The 20,997-nt window shown below is 41.0% G+C and overlaps 2 protein-coding genes across 3 annotated transcripts in view; both read left to right on the top strand.

The window, feature by feature from the left end:
- Nucleotides 1-13,489, top strand: part of WDR35 (WD repeat domain 35) — a 42,713-nt gene extending 29,224 nt beyond the window's left edge. Inside the window, exons 17-27 of the mRNA XM_059842929.1 lie at nucleotides 35-115; nucleotides 241-377; nucleotides 2,621-2,824; nucleotides 5,094-5,240; nucleotides 6,396-6,528; nucleotides 7,189-7,299; nucleotides 8,743-8,907; nucleotides 9,878-10,018; nucleotides 10,793-10,949; nucleotides 11,556-11,796; nucleotides 12,757-13,489. Coding sequence (XP_059698912.1) covers nucleotides 35-115; nucleotides 241-377; nucleotides 2,621-2,824; nucleotides 5,094-5,240; nucleotides 6,396-6,528; nucleotides 7,189-7,299; nucleotides 8,743-8,907; nucleotides 9,878-10,018; nucleotides 10,793-10,949; nucleotides 11,556-11,796; nucleotides 12,757-12,907 — 1,668 coding nt within the window. The 3' untranslated portion in view covers nucleotides 12,908-13,489. The remainder of the gene's footprint in view (nucleotides 1-34; nucleotides 116-240; nucleotides 378-2,620; nucleotides 2,825-5,093; nucleotides 5,241-6,395; nucleotides 6,529-7,188; nucleotides 7,300-8,742; nucleotides 8,908-9,877; nucleotides 10,019-10,792; nucleotides 10,950-11,555; nucleotides 11,797-12,756) is intronic.
- Nucleotides 13,490-13,631: 142 nt separating this feature from the next.
- On the top strand, nucleotides 13,632-16,586 carry TTC32 (tetratricopeptide repeat domain 32). Of its 2 annotated transcripts, XR_009485977.1 has the most exons (4): nucleotides 13,632-14,855; nucleotides 14,940-15,100; nucleotides 15,900-16,145; nucleotides 16,349-16,586. XR_009485977.1 is itself a non-coding variant. In XM_059842930.1 (3 exons), the coding sequence occupies exons 1-3, from the start codon at nucleotides 14,743-14,745 to the stop codon at nucleotides 16,025-16,027; spliced, it is 402 nt and encodes a 133-aa protein (XP_059698913.1). In that variant the 5' UTR covers nucleotides 13,632-14,742; the 3' UTR covers nucleotides 16,028-16,330. The 2 variants fall into 2 exon arrangements, 1 of the variants encoding a protein (XP_059698913.1); XM_059842930.1 differs by lacking the exon at nucleotides 16,349-16,586 and having other exon boundaries at nucleotides 15,900-16,330.
- The last annotated feature ends 4,411 nt before the right edge of the window (nucleotides 16,587-20,997 follow it).

Here is a 20,997-nt window from a genome sequence, read left to right as displayed (position 1 = left end):
AAGATCATTCCTTTATAACCTGTTTAACTTTCAGGAACCTATACAAACATCTGGATATATTTGCAACTTTGAAGATTTAGAAATCAAGTCTGTTCTTCTGGATGAAATATTAAAGGTCAGTATAACTAGTTTTATTTTGTAGGAAAAGCCGGTGTCTGTCTTAATTATAGATATCTGTTTTGTTGGGTGAAAATAAAAGTCATCAGGAATAAAAATATGTTTCTTTATCCATTATGTTAGAATCCTGAACATCCTAACAAAGATTACATCATCAATTTCGAGATTCGGTCATTACGAGACAGTCGAGCATTGATTGAAAAAGTTGGCATTGAGGAATCTTCCCAATTCATAGAGGACAATCCACATCCCAGACTTTGGTAAAATCTCCTATAAGCCAAATTTGTTTAAATTTGTCTACTTTTCTATTCTTTTCCTGTTCAGACAGATCCAGTATGAAAATAAAAAAGCTCAAATTAAAACCAGCCAAAGCAGTATACATTTTACACACAATCATTTAAGATTTAGTGAATGTTGGAGTACCTAGAATGTCAGGCATTTGCTGTATCATGATAGTGGGTATAGAGTGTAGGCTCAGGACACCTTTTTGCTCTGTGCTATATGGCCCCAAAGCACAGTGTTCCTTGTGTTTTGGAGGGAATTTAAAGGATAAGTAAAGCTAACAGCAAGATAACCAAGTTGGTTAGATTAAAATTAAAATTTATATATTGAACATTAAAGAGCTTAAAGCCTGGTAAAGGGAACACATCAGACTGATAGTAGGGTTAGAATGGTTTGAATAACCATTCTAACAGGCCTCGAAGGACAGAAATGAGAAGGACTGGGTGTGCTGTGTTCCCATGCAGCATCTGAGAAGTAATCTGAGAAATGGAGGTAGTGGCATTCTTAAACTAGACATGGCTCAGCTATTAAACTAAAGTTGAAAAGCCTGCAGACTAAATATGTGAGAGTAAACCTGTGAAAACAGGAGTGCTGGAGATCTGTTTAATATCCCAACTTGTAAGGGCTGGAAGAGTAAAGGCCTCTAGATAATTTAATGAAAAGGCAGTGCAGAACCTAAAACTTCATTGACAAGTTCCTTGATGAAGGAGACCAATTCTCTTTAACTCTCTGGAGGCTGTGTACTTACCTGTGCCTTTCTTCAGTAATTTTGGCTCTGTTTTGAAGCTAATGGTCTCTTGCAGCATTGGATGCTTAGCTTGCATCAAGGGAGTTGGAGAGTTTACTATTAGTTGTGATGGTTCGGAGATGAATTTAGAGTTGCTGAAAGACTGGACAAGACACCTTGCTTTAAAAGTTTGTCCCAAGAACCATTCTTTTCTATCTAGTTGTTCCTTTGTCTCCAGAATGTTAATTTTGAAAAACAGGATTTGCTAGTTATATATTGAAAATTTCTGTAATACTATAATTTTATTAGCTTGAGTGCATAGGGTGAAATGTTAGTGTTTCAAGTCTTCATTTTTACAAATGTCTTGAACTAGCTGAAGATTTTTAGAGCTTTGAAATTGTTAATGTGTTTTTTTTGCTAGTACTGTCTGTTCACTTAATAAAAAATTACTATTAGTCTTGCAAGTCTGTGTCTCAGTAAAAGTTCTATATCATAAAATCATAAAATATAGGTAAAATTCTGTTCACTTTGCTCTGGAATTGCCATGAATTTTATTTTATTATGAGAGAAAACATGTCACATATTTATGAAGAAGAGATTCATTAGAAGTGCTGGATATAAAGCAAATATATTCCAGGTCAGAACAAAACAGTGACCTTGCTTCTAGAATGCAGAAACAGGGTGATGTGTAGATCAATTGGTTTCTTTGATGTCAGTGGTGGGCACTTGAGTTTAAGTGATATCAACCTTCTCAAATTGATTGAGATACACAGCTGATACTGCCTAAGCATGGCTTGGGTCACTGAATACACCAATAATATTAGTGGTTTTGTCAGTGCCTCACTGCACTGAGTTTGTTTCACAATGTCAGCCAGCCAGTCTAAATTTTAAATAGCCTTACTTTTGCAGAAAATTCTAGAGCTCATTCAAGCACCTGATGCACACAGGTTGGCCTGAATTCCCTATTTGCAGAACTAACCAATAGGGCAGTACCAATCATAAAGCTCCCCAAAGGTTTTCCCTGCTGTCCCAAGCTGCTGTCCTAACAGGACCAGAAACATCCAGATGGATCAGAAGGATAATTTTTTTTTTCGTGGCCAGTGGAGCTGGAGGCACTTAGATTGAGGCTGCCATCAAGGCTTAAATTTTCCACAAAAGCACAGGGAGAAATAAATAAATGGAACTGCAGTGAGATCAGCAACACATTTCACGTAAGTGTAACAGTCAAATCTTGCCCATTCCTCCCAAGCCAGTGTCCCTCTGAACAGCTGAACTAAAGAATATTCGCAATTATTTGAACATCTCTCTCTGACCAAGAACCGGACAGATCACAGAATGTATTAGAAATAAACACACAATAGAATTAAGATTAGCTAGTAAACAGTAAATTGCAACAACTTGTATGTCTTCTTTAAATAATTACTAGTTAAATGTACCCTCATTTAATTGACTCTCTAGCTGCTCTTCCATCTGCTATGTTTGTTTTTCACACAGGCGACTCCTGGCTGAAGCTGCTCTTCAGAAGCTGGATCTGCAGACGGCTGAACAAGCTTTTGTGCGTTGCAAAGATTATCAAGGCATTACGTTTGTGAAGCGCCTGGGCAATCTGCAGAGTGAGTCCATGAAGCAAGCAGAAGTGGCAGCCTATTTTAGCAGATTTGAAGAAGCTGAAAGAATGTATCTGGATATGGACAGAAGGTAATTGCATGTAAACATCTCAGCTGTAGAAAAGTCTGGGGAAAATAAAAAGCATTCCTTAATCAGGAATGGCTGTTTTCTCTGGAGAGTCTTTACCAGTTTCTGCAAAAACATAAAAGGATCAGATGGAGAGAGTTTTGGTTTATCCACAGATAACCAGTTCTGTATGTAAACCAGTGCATTCCAAACTGTTTACAAAACCTTGGCTGCTGTAGGTAGTGCTGTGTTTTATAGATGGTTTTTTCACAAGTATTTTGTCGGTATTTCAGCTGGGATTCCAAAAATACAAACAATCTTAAATAATGTTTAATTTATGTGGTGTTGCTCTGTGCTAGTAGCCAAGTACACATTCTTCTCAATTACATATACAAACAACAGAGTTTTTAATGAACTGTAATCTTTGGAGAGACAGACAGACTCTGGATGAAACTGTGAAACATTGAAACCAATCAGTGTAATTTTTGCTCAGGAATGAAAACAAACAAAGCAAAAATTTAGTATTGCTGGGAATATAAATTAACATTAAGTAATTAGCTAGAGCACTGTCTCTATTGAAAAAGGGTAATGAGAAATCATCAGCAGCAGTTGTGCAGTGTAGCCTGTAGATGGTGGTCAAACATGGAGAAACATGAATCACTTATGCACATGAGAAATTTTTAAGCTTTGATTAATGGAGCCATGAAAAACAGTAGGGAATGATGGAGAAAAAAATTACTTATTATTTCATGCTGTAAGAATGAAAGTAAGGGGGACAGGGTGGCAGGGCAGAGGGAGAAGGCAGGAGCTGGGGAGAGATGCCCAATAGTGCCTGGTAATGAATATTTCCTTGCATTCATTAATTAGTTGCTGGCAGTTGAGTGTTTTGGGGATGTGGGCTGCCTCCTCAGCGCTTCAGTCACACTGCAACGCCCAGTTTTAGATATGGCATATTCCTTTTCACATGGCTGAAGAGAAGTTTGGACATAGAATTGCAGAAGTCAAAAACTTACTTTTTTGTTTACTGGTTTCAACTTTCACAACTAGAAAAATCCTGATAAGTATCTAAATCACAATGAAACAAATCCATTTTCCAAATAAAATTCTAATGTTTTTAGATAGATGCTCTTACTTAGATCACTGCATTGACTTTCTCGTGCCTTCCTTAATTTACTTGTAGGTTGATTTTTAAAAGAAGGGCATAGGTCTCTCCCATTTATTTTCTATGCACCTGCAGAATTACTTTTATATGAGGTAATATAGAATTATTCTGTTTGGTGGAAAAAACATGCCAGACAGACACACAGTGAGTCATATGTATGCATGAATAATAAAAAGGAAAAACTACTGCTGAGTCCTTTCTCCTTTATCCAAAATCACCCTGAATCTGGAAAATAAGTCTCTGAAATCCATTTTATTAAATCTCAGCTTTAGCCTCCATTATTCATATTTGTTGCGTCTTGGTCTTTCCCATCATCTTCCTTCTGCTTTTAGCCTTTTGCTGACATCTCTTGTAGTGGGTCAGCAGTGAAAGATGCAGAACAGAGTAAGAGGGAGCCTGAAGTAACATCAGCCCAACTGTCTCACTCATTTAACTCCTCACACAGGAGTGTGGCTGACAAGGAAGTGCATACTGTTGTATTTGCAGGGGTGCCCTGATGAAGGCAGGAATGATGCATCTGACTCCATGTTCTCAGAAGGCTAATTTATTACTTTATTATACTATATTATATTAAAGAATAGAACACTATACTATACTATACAGAGAAGATACTTACTGAATGCTCAAAAGATAATGAAAACTCGTGACTCTTTCCAGAGTCCTGACACAGCTTGACCATAATTGGCCAATGAGTCAAAACATCTCACACCAAAATCCAATCAGGCACTTGGCCATAACTGGCCAATGAGTCAAAACAACTCACACCAGAATCCAATCAGGCAATCTCCTTTGGGTAAAGAATCTCCAAACACATTCCACATGGGCAAAACACAGGAGAAGCAAATGAGATAAGAATTGTTTTCCTTTTCTCTGAGACCTCTCACCTTCCCCAGAGAAAAATCCTGGGTAAAGGGATTTTTTCAGAGAATGTGAATGCCACATGCATACATGTGATATAACCTGGGAGCTCTCTTGAGTATTTGCTTTAATGAAATAGTGTTTAAATAGTAAACAAGTTATTGGGGTCACTATGATACCTGCATTGCAGTGGAAACACTTTTGGATGCTTTTCTCGAGATGTTTATTACCTTTTTTGCTGTGTTTGACTTTTCCCTGCTGTTTCCTGTTTAGAGATCTTGCCATTGGGCTGCGGATCAAACTGGGCGATTGGTTCCGCGTGCTGCAGCTGCTGAAGACGGGCTCGGGGGACTCGGACGACGCCCTCCTGGAGCAGGCACACAATGCCATCGGAGACTACTTTGCAGACCGCCAGAAATGGTATGGCCTGTGCAGGAACCAGCAGTAAGGAACTTACAGAGGAAATTATTAAACTTATGACAAGACTTAATTTATGAGGAGGGACAGATATGAGGAAAGTCAGGATGCAATACCTTGGATAATTTTGGAATAATGAGATTTAGCTCATACCTTTATGGTCCCATGATATGATAAACAGAGAGCTGTTGATCAGCTACCTGAAGGGTGAAAGTGATAGAAATCTCTGCTTTGCCAGAAGTCTGTCTGCTTCAAAGGAAGGGAAGGAAAGAGAAATACCTATAAAGTTATATTAGGCTGGATATAGAACGTATTTAAAAAAAAACAAAAACAATAGGGATTAAAAGTAGTGCATAATTACTAACTATCAGTGAATTTTCTAAAATGCTTCAAACCACAAATATTTCATAAGGTCCAGAGTTCTCTGAACCTGGATCTGTCTCCAGCTGTTGCCCAAACTGGGCACCCAAGGAAGATTTTTAGGGCAGTGCACACCTGTAATGGTATTTCTCCAGAACACATTCTGCAGTCAGGTGCTTACTGAGGCAGAGGTAATGTCTTCATAGCTAATAACTTGCAGAGAATTTTTTTCATGAATGTTTGTTGTTGCCTTCTAAGTCCATGTTTTAGAGTTCTACAGCTCCACTATGTATTGCCATTATCCAAACTCTATTGTCACAATGCAGCTGAAAACTTGTGATTAGATTAGAAATTTGTGATTAGATTAGATTTTGAAAGTTGAGTTTTAGATGTTTTAGGTAACTTTGGAGAATGGTCTTGGAGGTCTTGGTGTTTGCATTTTAAAATACAGAAGCACAACAGTAAAGCCCTTTTCTGGAAGTTTAGCTGTAAGTTATCCATTGTCTGCCCTCATCTCTGCAGATGTGGGAATACAGCTTTAAGAATTCTTTGACTTCCTAATCTTATGCTAGTCAGAAAATCAATATTGCTACACTTTTAATATAATGATCTGTGAAAATTAAAATTTTTTGTGCATTTTGGAAAAACAGTGAAATTCTAGCTATGAAAGTTTTTTAAGCAAAGTTACCTATTTTAAGTAATGTGATTTTAAATTTACAAATGCAAAAGACTTACAGATTTAAAAACTTCTCTTGTGTTTATACATCAGAAGCCACCACATTTTTTTTGTCTTATTAGGTTAAATGCTGTACAGTACTATGTCCAAGGACAAAGCCAGGAACGTTTAGCTGAATGTTACTACATGCTAGAAGACTACCAAGGACTGGAGAATTTGGCCAACTCACTTCCAGAGAATCATAAATTGCTTCCTGTAAGCAAAAAGCACCTTTTTTGTTCATTGTCTTATACCCAACTATTTATTTAAAATTTCCCATCTTGGGAGAGTTAAGAACAACAGAATGAATGCAGTGTATGACCTACTCTCTCAAGTGCTATGGTGTTACTGTGGTATTGATCTCTAGTTTTACTGCCATTTTCATACTCCATCACTCTTCCTTTCCCTTATTGTCCCAGTTCCCCAGAAAGACCTGACTGACAATACTCTAAAAGGAGGGAAAGTAGATGGGATAGGGTGTGTAGGATATATATAGGTGTACAGGGTATAGGTCTGTATATGTAGCAGGAAATTACCTACTAAACAATAGCTAATTTAAAACTGTGCTCTGGTTGACTTAATCCAAAATGCTTGAAAACTGCAAAACATGCTCCTTTAATGCCTTTTCCAGTAAATCAAGACATAGCATTTCCTTTTAAACTCATTGTAATAGTTTTCTTGAATTTAGAAGCAATGTGTGAGCCTAGCACACTGTTCTAAAGATTTACAACAATGCCTGGTGCCTTCACAGGGTCCATGAAGCAAACAACCCATTCCCCACCCTCTTGTACTTAACCAAACAGGAGCACTGTTGTTGCTGCACAATGTACTAAAAATGCAGAAGTGAATTTAATACAGTGCTGATGCTTTTTGCAGGATATAGCTTATATGTTTGTGAGAGTGGGGATGTGTGAACAAGCTGTGTCAGCCTTTCTGAAATGTAATCGACCAAAGGATGCCGTGGATACCTGTGTGCATCTCAACCAGGTAAAACAGCAGGAGATAATCTATAATAATACCAGGTAAAAAGTGAGATTTCTATCCTAATACCCAGTGGAATGCAAATACTTAAGTGTCAGATGATTTGTCATAATTTCTGGAAAATTCATACTTCAGTGCTTAAACCATTTCTCTGAGATCAAGATTAAACCACTGGAGGGGCTACATGCAAAGCTACATGCAGGGTATGTGGGCACATGCTCAGCGTACAGACATTTGCAGCCTCTGTGGAGCTAGGCTGTGCTGGCTCCTGATGGAATGGGACAAGACTGGAGAAGAGATAGATGTCCGTTCTGGATATTTTTCACATCCCCCTCCTTTGTATAGATGCAGATGGATTTGTGACTGCATGAAGATGTAGCTGGAAAAAGCAGAGCTGGAAACTGATCATCGTGTTTATAACTATAGTTGTTTCCTGGTATGACTTAACCTGTGCAAGTGTCTGTGTCAACACAAATAAGGGAGAAACTGAGGATGGTTATGAGGAACTTGATGGATGGAAATGGCAGGACTGCCTAGGGCTGGCTTTTTGTGAACAATTTCTTAGTTTATGGATCTGAAGAGCTATTAGGTGTGAGATTCAATTAAGATCTCAGTCCTGCCAAACTTTTCATCTGGGGCAAACACAGTAGCCAAACCACTGAAGATCAAGAGAATTCACAGACAAAATGAGGTGTATAGAAGGATAAGTAAAGTGTTACTGTGTGCTTTAAGCTTCTGGGCTGAGATCCTCTTTCAGACATGCTTTTGAGAGTCTGATTTAGATAACATCAGAAGTGTTGAAATCTACATGTCCAGCTATGAGCTACAATGAAAGGATTTTGCATAGCTTTTATAAAAGTAGAAGCAACTGTTTTATGTGTGGTTTTGGACAGAGGTCTATCAGCGATGAAGAGAGATGGGGAAGACTTTGAGATGGTCAAAGAATCTGATTTTATTGTGGACTACAAATGTTTATATACTGTTTTAGGAAGGCTAGTGATGTTTTACTACAAGGATTGGGTTAAAGATCACATAAACAAACTTATATTTTAAACATCTCTTGCTTGCAGAGGTCTGATGTAATTTTTTTTTCCGGTAAATCAGTCTGATTTGATCTTCTTGCAATCTTGATTTAATTCTCAAAGTTCTGTTTGCTCTTGCCAAGGCATCCTGTTATCAAATCTCTTATGCTAATAAGATCCAAAGTAATCTCTCTTTTGGGTACCCCAGCATTGGTCCAGCATTTTTTTCAATACTGCAGCATCACATGATTGGCAATGATGTAAGCATTTGTATTCCCTTGCTTTTTATATTAATTTTATAGTAGTCTGGTTCAAAACGGTGATGAAATATTGCACACAGATGCTGCAGTCTGTTCATGGATAACTGGTTTGTTCTGAGAGTGTATTTAAAAAAGTGAGATTAATAATTGTCTCCTTTAATTTCTAGTGGAATAAAGCTGTGGAGCTGGCCAAAAATCACAATATGAAAGAGATCGGATCCTTGTTAGCCAGATATGCAAGTCATTTACTGGAAAAGAACAAAATCCTTGATGCTATAGAACTCTATCGTAAAGCAAATTATTTCTTTGAAGCTGCTAAGCTCATGTTCAAGGTATGGCAGGTTTTATTTTTATGTTGAATGACTGGGGTTTTTGGACTAGCTCTTACTATTTCTGTGCTACTTTTATTCCCTTGGGGTTATTTTAGTTTTAACAATGTCTAGGCAATAAGCAGATGTCATCATGCAGGATACTGCAAAGATGAACCCAACCCCCAGAGTTCAGGTATCTCTGTGTGTAATAGTTACCCTGGGTGTCCTCTGTAGCTAGTGGAGAGGAGACTTTGGGGACACAAGCCATCTATTTATTTATTTTGAGACTTCACTTCAGTAGATGAACTGCACCTCAGAAAAGGTCCTGATACCCTGCATTGCATAGTAGAAGAGTATGGTAGACTGGCCTGGGGTGCAATGTCCACATTATTTTAGATATCGTGAGAGTTATTTTTATCTCCTTTAAAAAAAAAACCAAAACTAGAAATGTCAATAACTAGAAGTTAAATTCTGGTATTTCTTCAATTAGTTCCTTCAATTAGAAATGGCTGTGGTGTGCTTTTAAGATAAAGATGTTGCTTAGATTTGGTTTGGCTGCAGAAATTTCTCTACATAGCTTAAAGTCTTGTAGTTGTGATATGTAATTTTTACAGCAAATATTTATAGCAGTATATATATAATATATGTTACTTTCAAAAGCCATTCTTCTTTTCTGGGAAAACCATCAGACCTTATTGAAAGCTATGTATGTATTTAAAAATCGCTATTTTTTAGTTTATTTTTATACTACATCACTAGACTTATACATAGTTACACTGATTTATCCTTCCTGAGAATCTGGCTTTATATACATGTTAGCTAAATAAATATAAAATAATGTGCATACTTCACTTTGACATTTTCATTTATAGTTCTGTTTGCAGTCTAAATTATTACATTTAAAGGCAGAATAATTTTTTGGCATGATTTCCTAGGTTTGTACAAGCATGCAATTGTCCAAGAGAATTAAATCCCTTTGTTTTTTTTTAAGATTGCAGATGAAGAGTCAAAGAAAAGGACGAAGCCTTTGCGAGTTAAAAAGCTTTATGTGCTATCAGCCTTACTTATGGAACAGTGTCATGAACAAATGCAAAATGCACAAAGGGGAAAAGTTAAAGAGAAAAGTTCAGAGGTAATGACTTTTTTTCCCCCCCTTTCTGAATTCTGGTATCTGCTAGCTAGTCAGAATAAAGTAAGCCATCTTCATGGAAGCCTGTAATGTTTTTTTAATAACCCTTTTCCCTGCTAAGAACAAAGCTTTTCTGCAAGCAAGTCTCCCATGAAAACATATTGTTTTAGGTATTATTTTAAAACATTTAAATCGTAGGTATTAATAGATATTTTTCTTCCTAAGTGTAACATGGTTTTCTTAATATTTTCACTATAACAATGAAAACCATACTAAGAAATTTCCTGCAAGACTCTTGTGTGATTTAGGAGTATGTATTGATCTCAAAGGGTGATCTGTGATTAGATTAAGCTATGTTGCCTGTAATTCAGCAGGGAGATGGCTTCAGATACAGGGGAAGCAAATGGAAGAATTTTTTTTTCTCTGCTTACACGTTCATCTTCATATGTACAAATGAAATAGTTTAAACAAATTTTTAAGAGCTCTGGTGTTGAAATGCAGTATTAATCCAAACTATGAACTAAACTGCAGATGTGCACAAAATATATTTGTATACACACGTATATGATATTTATCTTTGAAAATCTGCTCCAGATGTTGTGCCTGTGCTCTGAACAGAATGCCTGACAGTGCTCACTGTAGGTCCATTTGTATTTTGCCTACTTAACACAGACAGTGGTGTAATCACCAAGTATAGAAAAGCTCTTTTCATATATCCCCAATTTCTGCTGTATCTGTTTAATATAAAAATTACTTGTGATATTGGTTTGTTTTCAGAGTGCTTCAGCTTTGGCTGGTTTGCTGGAAGAAGATGTTCTTTCTTCAACAAATCGCTTTGCAGACAATGCTTGGCGAGGAGCTGAAGCTTACCACTTTTTCATACTTGCACAAAAACAGCTCTATAAAGGTTCTGTAGAAGCAGCACTTAAAACAGGTAAGAATTAATTTTCAGCCCTGTAAAGACAGTACATATCTTCATTTATAGCTGCCACATTTTTCAGTTCTTAATAAATCCACGGAATTTAAACCAAAACCATATAATGAATCGGGTATGGCTGCAGTCACAATACCTGGAAAGGACTTTGCTGAAGAAAATGCAAATCTTTCCAAATATTACCTGGTAAATTGGTTAATCTCTGTAGATGTTCTGCTGTTTTGTTTCTCTTCCTAAATTATAAGGCATATCTGAATTTACATCAGACCTCCTTGTAGAGCTTCACAAAAAATCAGTGGGAATTGGAGAAACAAATAGCACCTTGTACATTGTTGTCCAAGTAATGAAGATTTCAAATACTTCTAATATTTTTACAACCAACCAATCAAAATAAAGTGTTTCAAGAAGACACCAATTTCCAAGTGAAATCTGCTAATTTGTTTTTTAGACCAATGCTTCAGTGATGTCAATAAAACGACCGAGGTTCATTTTGTCCTATTTTTAGAATCAATACTGTCGTCTAGTAGTAACTATTTCATATAGATACTTGCACTTCTCAGAAGATCTGTAATAATTTCCTTGGATTTCTTTTTTTCATTTTTTTAGCTCTTCATTTGCGAGATTATGAAGACATTATCCCTGCAGTTGAAATCTATTCCCTTTTGGCACTCTGTGCATGTGCAAACAGAGCATTTGATACTTGTTCAAAAGCCTTTGTTAAATTAGAATCCTTGGAAACTCTTAAGCCAGAGCAGAGGCAACAGTATGAAGAGCTTGCTCTAGAGATATTCACAAGATATAGACCAAAGCATAACAAAACACCTGATCTGGATGATGTTCTTGAGAGGTGGGTTTATTTTTATATACTATAGTAATACTGTCACTTTTTTCTGCTGTTCGCTGTGTTTTGGGTTTTAGCAGGTTTTGTGTGTGACCAAATTAATTAAGTGCTTTGCTGCTTAAACCAAATATTGGGCAAGAATGAGGCAGGAGTTAGCCAGCTTGGAGGACAGTAATACAGCACTATGTTGTTTGGGAAAATAGACACTGAATGCATTTGAGGATCTGGGCATAAACATCTAACTTCATCGTAATTTGAAATGCAGGTAGGGAAAGCACGGGAGTTTTAGGACCTTTGAGACTGTGTCATGTGACATTAAAGTAAGAATGTTACTTTTTGCATCTCCATGGTGGAGTGCTGAATGTATATCAACAAGGGACTGTTTAAACATTATTAACTAATAGGTCTTCAGTGTTTTGTGAATTTCCTAAATCTACTTGGTGTGAAAAGAGCAATATCTGAAGTTAAAATTAGTATGAAGTGCACATTTAAGGGGTAAGTCCTTGGAGTGGCTGTACCCACAACAGTGTGTTTGACATGTTTCCTCTGCTGAGAGTGTGGAACTTGGAAATATGGACAGCAATTGTGAATCAATTTTCTTTTAGCAAACAGGATTTTAACCTGTCTTGATTGATCCTACTGTGCAGCTGTACAGAATCTCAGTAGCAGCTGTGATTCTGTTGACCCTTCAGAAATCAGAGGACAGAATATATATAATAGCAGTGCAGGTGTCTAATCAGGCCTTACTTTTATATGGCCTTCAGTGCTTCTTTTCACCCCATCTTTTGGATCTGCTGGTCCTGATTTCTTGACTGTATGGTTCTGAGGGTGGGCATTCTCTGGTGTGAAGATTTATATACTTGGTTACTTGAACAGTGAAGTGTTACACGGGCTAATAACTTCTAATAACAACTGGCACACTGCATTTTTATTCTTTCAGCTTTACTCTTTTCTTTTTTTTTATAGTGGAGATGGTAAACTTCCTGTATGTGTTGCAACAGGAGCCCCTATCCTGGAATATCAATTCTGGATGTGCAGTGTGTGTAAGCATTGCATGAAAGCCAAAGAAGCAGGCCATTATAACGCCTGTCCTCTGTGCCACAGCACAGTAAGCTGAGGATAAAGACTCTGTATCTGCATTTATGACTGCTAAGAACAGCCTCTAAAATGTTACTATCTTTTGAAATACAACTCAGGTACTGTATTGTAACAGTTAGTGCTGCTATTAAAGAAACATTAAAAAAAAAACCACAAAACCAAAACAGAAAACCAGTAAGAGAAACCTTTACTGCTTCCATTTAGCTGAAGAAATTACCATGTAAATAGATTCCTTTTTTTGCTACACTTTTAAAAAAAGATTGAAGGTAAAAGCATTCTTTTTGAATTGTAGATTGAGCCTAGTTTCAAAACTATGTGAGTTGAATGTAGGCTCATATCAATATGTTCTACACTGAGCAGGTTCAATTTTTTTGTCTAATTCCATAGGAAATTACTGTGTTTTCTCAAAATTCAGTTTTTTGAGGGAAGTGATTCCTGAGTTGAAATAACATCACAATAATTTTGATAATATTACCATATATGTTTTTTTTACTACTGTTTAAAGTTACTAGAGTGATGATACCAGTATATGCATACATTAGTGCTGGTTTCTTTTGCCAAGTGTATTTAAACCCACCATAAAATAAAGGGCTTGAAAACACTCAGCAGTCACTGTGTCAGTGGGGTTCCTGAGCTTGGGTGATGTCATCTTCAACAGCTTAAGGAAACCTCCATGAATTTGCAACCTGGAACCTGGCACTTTTCATGTAGCTTGAGAAAGCAGCCTGCATGTGGTGAACAGATTACAGGAGCTGAAGTGTCACCCTTGTGACACACAAAGGTCCAAGGAACGATGTCTTGCTGTCCCACCTTACTGCTGATTTGTGCTCTGGCAGTGCTGCAGGGCCTTGATGCACGGGGTGAGCTCTGCCCAGGGCCAGCACCTGGCTGCCTGACAAGAGCTGTGAGCTGTGATGTTCACATTGTGCCTTGGCACGTTTCTGAGAGGACAGCAGAGGAGCTCTTCTGTGCTGTCCCTCACCTAAGCTTAGGCCAGGTAAGGATAAACCCCATCTCCATAGAATCACAGAGTAGTAGAACGGCCTGGGTTGGAAGGGACCTTAAAGACCATCTTGCTTTAAATCTGCTGACAAGGGCCGCAACACCTTCCACTAGACCAGGTAGCACAAAGCCCTTCCAACCTGTTCTTGTGTATTTCCAGGGATGGGGCATCCACAGCTTCTCTGGGCAACCTGTTCCAGAGTCTCACCACCCTCACAGTAAAGAATTTCTTCCTTATGTTTAACCTAAACCTTCTCTCCATCTTAAAGCCATTCTCCCTTCTCCTATCCCTTTATGCCCTTGTAAACAGTCCCTCTCCAGTTCTCTTAGAGCCCCTTTAGGTACTGGAAGGTGCTCTGAAGTCTCCACCAAATCCTCTCCAGGCCGGACAACCCCAGCTCTCCCAATCTGTCTCCCGAGAGGTGCTCCAGCTCTCTGATCCTCTTGGTCTCCTCTGGCCTCGCTCCAGCAGCTCCACGTCGTGCCTGCGCTGCGGCCCCGAGCTGGACGCTGTACTGCCGGTGGGCTCTCGGGAGAGCGGAGCAGAGAAGCAGAGGGCTCCGCGGCCCCGCTGTTGTTACTGTCACCATTGCGGTACTGCTGTGCTCTGCGGGCAGCTCTCCCCGGCCCAGCACCGTCTTTCCGCGGCCCCGCTGTTGTTACTGTCACCACTGCGGTACAGCTGTGCTCTGAGGGCAGCTCTCCGCGGCCCCGCTGTTGTTACTGTCACCATTGCGGTATTGCTGTGCTCTGCGGGCAGCTCTCCCCGGCCCGACACCGTCTCTCACGTGGCCGCGTGCGCCGGCGTGCCCGTGACGTTACGGCGCGCCCGCCCCGCGTGACGTCAGCGCGATGGCGGGGGAGGCGGCGGCGCTGCTGGCGGCGGCGCGGGCGGAGCTGCGGGCGCGGCGGCTCTCGGCGGCCGAGGAGCTCTTCAGCCGCTTCATCGCCCTCAGTCCCGCGGGGTAACGCCAGGGCCGGGAGCGGGGCGGGCACGCCGGGCCGGACCGGGCCCCGCCCCGCTAACGCCGCTCCCTCTGTCCCCGCAGTGCCCGCAGCGACCTCGCCACGGCGCTCAATGACCGCGGGCAGGTGCGGTACCTGCGCGTGGAGTTCGCCGCCGCTGTGCAGGACTTCACGGCCGCCATCGAGTGCCAGCCCGGCTTCGAGGTGCCCTACTACAACCGCGGGCTGGTGCGCTACCGGCTGGGTAGGAGCCGGGCACGGCAGGGCACGGCAGCCCCGGGTCACGGGCGGGGGCGCCTGCCCGGCACGGGCGGGACGAGGGCCGGCATCGCTGCAGGGCCGGCGCCACACGCAGTGACAGCAGGGACAGCGTCTGCAGCCGCTGCCTGCCCCCTGTGTGCGCTCACAACCCTCTTGCAGACTGTGCTGCTGAGTCATTCAAAGCGATGCTGTTCCGTGGAGAATGGGAGGAGCGGTGTAGTTGACTTGTGGAAAAATTTGCACTGGGGTAAAACAAGCCAGTTCCAAACACTGCCATTAAATCTGAGATAAAACATCTCCCAAGCACCTGTAGCACAGCTTTATCGACTTCCAGTGGGCTGCTGGCCACCTCTGGCGAATTTCCTGTCCCGTTTTTGGGGATGCCATCCCAAAATGACAGCCCTGTGCCTTCTGTTAGGGCTTGGCCATTGCAGAGGTCGAGGCACTGGAGAATGGAGCTGGGCCATGGGCACCAGCTGGAAGCTCTGTGCCTTTGTGCCAGCTTTAAGGCAGCCTCATTATTGGTGTGGGCCTTTTGTCTCCTCCTCTTGCCAATAAACTGGCTGAACTGAGCCGTAAGTGTATTTGAGTCCATTCTTGATGTGAAATGCCTTGACTCCCAGTTGTGCCTGTGGACAATCCAAACGCAGTGGGTTCAGGAAGTAGCTGCTGCTTTGTGGGTGAGAGTATTGGAGGTGTTCTTGAGTTTTCAGATGTTTGTGAGCATGAGCAGTTACATAAGGATAATTTTACTTTTATTTTTTTTTTCTTTTTTGGAACAGGAGACTTTGATGAGGCCATGAAAGATTTCAGGAAAGTATTAGAGTTAAACCCCCAATTTGAAGATGCTGCATTGAGTCTAAAACAGGCTATTCTTGACAAAGAAGAAAAAGAGAAGCGGGGTTATTGAAATTCAGGTTGCGATGTGATGTGAAAATATTCTGCTAAACATGTGAGTTTTGTCATTGATGGATGAAACACAAGATCATTTACATCTGTTATGACCTGCTGAAGAACTTCATTCTTAGGTAAATAAGTTAAAAATTGATTATGAATGCAAAGTAACCTGGATTTGGATTTTTATTCTTGAGGGAAGGTGTAATGTTGATCTCTGTGAGACGCATGTACAGATTTTGTACAGAAATACTTAGTAATTCTATAATAAATGTATTGGCCAGATTAATTGAAAATAAAAATGAACATGTACTTTTTATCTCGTGATTGTCTGCAGAGTTTACCATAGAAAATATTCACAGGAGGAATTGTGGCTTTCTCTTCCTTATTAAGGAGATCAATTCCCTGAAGAATACAGTGTGAAATCCATCTGATGGAGCTGGCTGTGAACACCCAGGCAGCTTCATTTCTCACATGGTAGGAGGGACCATTACTGAAATCTGTAAATCATCAGTAAGGAACACTTGCAAGTTCATAGCAACACAAGTTCTAATAAAATAAATACTCTCTGCTGACATGAGCATTAGGATTTTGTTTTTTAAATTAGGCCAGTGACATTCCTGCTTCTTAGGGTGAGTTCCCCTGTGGATGAGCCAGAAGCCTGCAGAAGCACAGGGCTCACTGAAGATGGTGGGACCACTGGGGTGAGTGGTGAGAGTAGACTGGAGCCTCTGGATATCCTTCCCAGCAGCCTCACCAAGATCACTTTCAGTGTGGGGATGAAACTGCAGCAGCCACAATGAGCAAGTTTGAAACAGGGCTGAGAAAATGCTGCATTTACCTCTCATGCTCTTGACACTTGACTCTAGCCTTTTGAAGTTACAGAAATAAGATATGTAATACCAGGATGTGACCATTCACAGTTTGAGAAATAGGCAATGAGCATTTTTTCCCCCTCAGAAGTCTTAATTTTGGACTTGATGTATTATTAAGCACATGCTTTGCTACCATTTATCTTGGTGTTCTGTCTCTAAAACAACACAGATAATTCAATGACTTGATACACTTCATGCCACCTCAGTCTTAAAAATTGAGAAATCCTACCAACTCTTGACTGATGGTGAGAAGGTGAGCTAGAACTAAACATGTTCCTGACTGACCTTGCCAAGACAATTAAAAAAGCAGCAATGAACAATTGGATGTGACTTAGGAAGTTTTACTGTGAGAAGAGAGATCACAGACGTGATTCTGCACAGAACACTTAAAATGACAGGATATAGATCAAACTATTAACAGTGAACAAGTATTTAGAAAACAAAGATGCTAGAGATAATATTCCAGCTTGTGTTGTTTTGTGAATGTTGCTTAATTACTTCTCATGCAATTGCTGGCACAGAAATACTACACAGGGCTGGGGAGCAATTGCCAATTCTCCACAGTATTTCCTTGTCTCTCCTGTGAAAGGATGAACTGTCATCATGCATTTTAGCTTAATCTGGAATTCTTTCAAGGTAATTTTGGCCAGTAGGGTTTTCACATTTTCTTCTTTCACATGCACACAAGTCACTTAGTTCTCTGGCTTTCAGGTTTTCAGCCTGAAATTATTAAATAGATCTGCTGGTTTCAGCTGGGGTAGTTAGTTTTCTTCACAGTGGCTGGTATGGGGCTGTGTTTTTGCATTTATGCTGAACACATGTTGATAATATGGAAATGTTTTTGTTGCTGAGCAGGGCTCACACAGAGCCAAGGCCTTTTCTGATTTTTGTACTGCCATGCTGGGGAGGAAGTTGGGGATGCCTGGGAATGTGGGAGGAGACACAGCTCGGACAGGTGATCCAAACTGACCAAAGGGATATTCCACACCACAGGGCATAATGTTCAGTATATAAAGTGTATTAAAAAACCCCAAAAACTTGAAGAGAAGGATGTATGTAGTAACTCCTCTTGTCCTGCAAAGTTTCCTTTTATAAAAGTTTAAGAATTAAAAGCCTAATGGAGAGTAATAAAATTCTTTCATGTAATGTTTTGTGAAATTCAGGCAACCTCTCAGCCTGTAAAAGGAGCAGGGTTATGTGCTTTGGATGCTTTGCAATGTGAGGTGCTGTAGCTTTATACCTTCACTGGGCTTTAGGGGTTGTCTCTGCATGAGAATTCCACACCTCTGTGGAGCTCCTGGGTCAGTCTTGCCTGTTCCACTGCCCTTGTCAAAGTCATGGATTTGCACCAGTAAGTCAAACAGATGGTTGCTTCTAATGCACTGTGACTCTCTTTACTCTGGCCAGAAATATTTCAGACGTGAATAATTCTCAGCTGCTTTCCCAAGGTTTCCTACCTATAAACCTACTCTCCTAAACCCTTGACTTTCCTTCCACAGCCATCACTGGCAGCCCCTCTGCTTGGCTTGTTCCCTGTAGGCAGGGTTAATTTGGCAATGAGTAACTGTTCTCACCTGATGATTTACCTCTAAACTTAGGAAAAACCCTGTGAATTCCATAACACGTTACAGTCTCAAAGAATAACATCACTGCCTTACAGAAGGCGGCAAAGAGTAACATCATCATCCTGTGCTTTTCCCTAGGACTCCCTTTGTCCTACTGAAACATGGGAGGAGGAGTTGTCACACAACTATCAGTGTTGCACGGCATTTCCCTTGCTTTTGCAGAAAGGTGGGAAAAGCTGACAGAATGCCAAGGTTAGCAGGGCCCTGAGCAGTGTGAGAAGGGTTTCATGCATGTGTGAGTGTAGCATGGGGAACAAGGAGAGCCTTTCCAAATAGAAAGCTGCGGCACGTTGAGGCCAAAGGGTTTGGTTGTCAAGTAGCCAGAATAAGTCCCTCTTCCAGATGCCTGCCTTCTGGGTAAGCAAGGGAGGTTTGGTCAGCATGGAAAGCCTGAAACTCTTGGGCTGTTACAAGTGAGGGCTGCACTGTGCACTTCTCATCTAGTAGGTAACCTTGTTAAAAGTGAGTGAGGAGAGAAAGGTGCACTATTCCACTTTTGTGGGGATTGAACACCTCTCAGTCAAGCTCAGCTATGCAGGTCATGCTCTCTGATGCCTGTCAGGTGGGGAGGGATTCAGAAGAGCAAAAACAATGTTCAAAACTGAAGATTGCTGGTGGGAGGATAATATCCAAAATTCTTTTATGTCAGCAGATCTGTCTGTCTCATCCTTTTAACAGAGGCATAGGCTGGATCAGTGAAACAGATTTGACCCCAGGCAGTGGCTTTCATGCAGAATGGAAGGTCTGGTTGCTTTGAATGAAAACAGTTTGCTGAGAGATCTGGTCAAGTTGGAGGCCCCACTTGCAGCATGTTGTGACCATTTGAGCTGAACACTGGTCTGTTTCCCAAGATTATTTCCAGGATTCCCCTTGTAGGATCCCTTTAGTGCATGAGCAGGGAGGGATTGGGTGCAGTCCAGAGCATTGCTTCCTACAGCTCATGGTGATCAGTTCTTTTATCACTCATGTTTGTGTTGTACAAGGAGCATGTGAAATGGGCCTGAAGAACATCCTTGTCTCCCAGCAAGGAACAGCTGGTCCAGCTGTGCCCCGGTTCACAACAGTAAGTTTCAACCTAACTCTGTTGCTATGGAAAAGGCTGATCAGTGCTTTCCAGGCTGGGGTCTCCCCAGCATGGGGACTCTGGTGTGCCTCTGTCTGTGCATTAAAAATAACAATTCCTTTTCTCCACTTTGGATGAATAATGAAGGCTTGTTCAACTACAGTGGTATGACCAGAGGGGTTTCTGAAAGCTAATCCAAGGAACCATTTAAGCCCACAGGCCTGAAAACTTCAATCTAGAACAGGAGTTAGGTGCTGAAGTTCCCTCTGCAACACCTGAGAGGTAGGCATTATCCCAGGAGAATGGAGGTGCAGAGCAGTACACCTGTGCAATAGAGTGGCTAAATCATACCTTGGGAAAGACACTATCAAAGGTAAACAGGGAATGCCTAACCCTAACACAGCATGAGATTTGGTGTGAAAATCAACATCTACACCATGAATAACAACCAAAGTAGGAGAAAGAGACCAAGGATTGGAATTGCTCTGGCTTATCTTTGGGAAGGGGGAAACCTGAAATCCCTGTTGAAATGGGAATGCAAATCTGCCTCTTCTTTTCCATCTCCCTTCCAATGTTTGTGGAAAAGTCTCTTCATCTGTCAGGTGGTGGGGGAAGGGTATGGAATGTTGCTGGACGTCTTCCTGGTTTTCCAGGACAAAAGGGGAGGATCTGGGACAGCCCACTTACTGCAGACAAGTTTATCTAAATATACTCTGCAAAGCTGCAAGACAAAGTGAACCTTAGTTACACCAGACCAGACCTGATGCTCACCTATGTGGTCTGAGACTGCTGAGAAGAGCTAGCATTTGGTCATTATTATGTTCCCTTCATCCCAGTCTACAAATTTCTAGAGGACTGCTTTTCATATTAACAGAAAGTTATTCTAAACTTATGAATTTGCTGCTGTTGTTAAAGACAGGGAGTGTGCTCTCCTGGCACATGCAGTAACTTGCTGGGCTCTGCAGTGTGGGCTGTGGACAGCAGAGTGCACTGCTCATGCAGCTGAGGAAGGCAGCACCCAGGCAGCTGCTGGGGGGTCCTGGGGATCACAACACCCTCTCATTCCTTTTCACAGATCTTAGTCCTTCAGCAGGTCCAGCTTGAAGAGGGCATTTATTCAGCAATCATCTCAGGCAGGACTGCAGCTTTTGGAAAGTGGCCCACGTGTTTGCACTGACCAGCCAGGCTGGGAAGGCAGGGGCTGCAGGAGCTGGGAAACCCTCTGGAGAGCACACATGAGTGTGCTGTCAGCACGAGTGTGCCATCTGCCCCCTCTGCACTGCTGTTGAACATCTACATGTGCTGCAGCCACACCTGCAGGTACACTGTAGGCACATCCTGAGGGTGATTACAGGTGGTTAGTCATGTGGCAGGTTTGTACTTGGTCTCTAAAAAATAATATGAATTTAAAAAAAAAAGAAAA

The sequence above is a fragment of the Haemorhous mexicanus genome, chromosome 3 (genome assembly GCF_027477595.1).
Source record: "Haemorhous mexicanus isolate bHaeMex1 chromosome 3, bHaeMex1.pri, whole genome shotgun sequence".
NCBI classification, from domain to species: Eukaryota; Metazoa; Chordata; class Aves; order Passeriformes; family Fringillidae; genus Haemorhous; species Haemorhous mexicanus.
The sequence above is the reverse complement of the archived record's forward strand: the minus strand, read 5'-3'. Positions and strand labels throughout refer to the sequence as shown.

Bases quoted from the DNA above. Each gene is read 5' to 3' on its own strand.
- TTC32 (XM_059842930.1), top strand. From the start codon at position 14,743: ATGGCGGGGGAGGCGGCGGCGCTGCTGGCGGCGGCGCGGGCGGAGCTG. The intron at 14,856-14,939 runs GTAACGCCAGGG...CTGTCCCCGCAG, and splicing joins ATCGCCCTCAGTCCCGCGGG to TGCCCGCAGCGACCTCGCCA. The intron at 15,101-15,899 runs GTAGGAGCCGGG...TTTTTGGAACAG, and splicing joins GCTGGTGCGCTACCGGCTGG to GAGACTTTGATGAGGCCATG.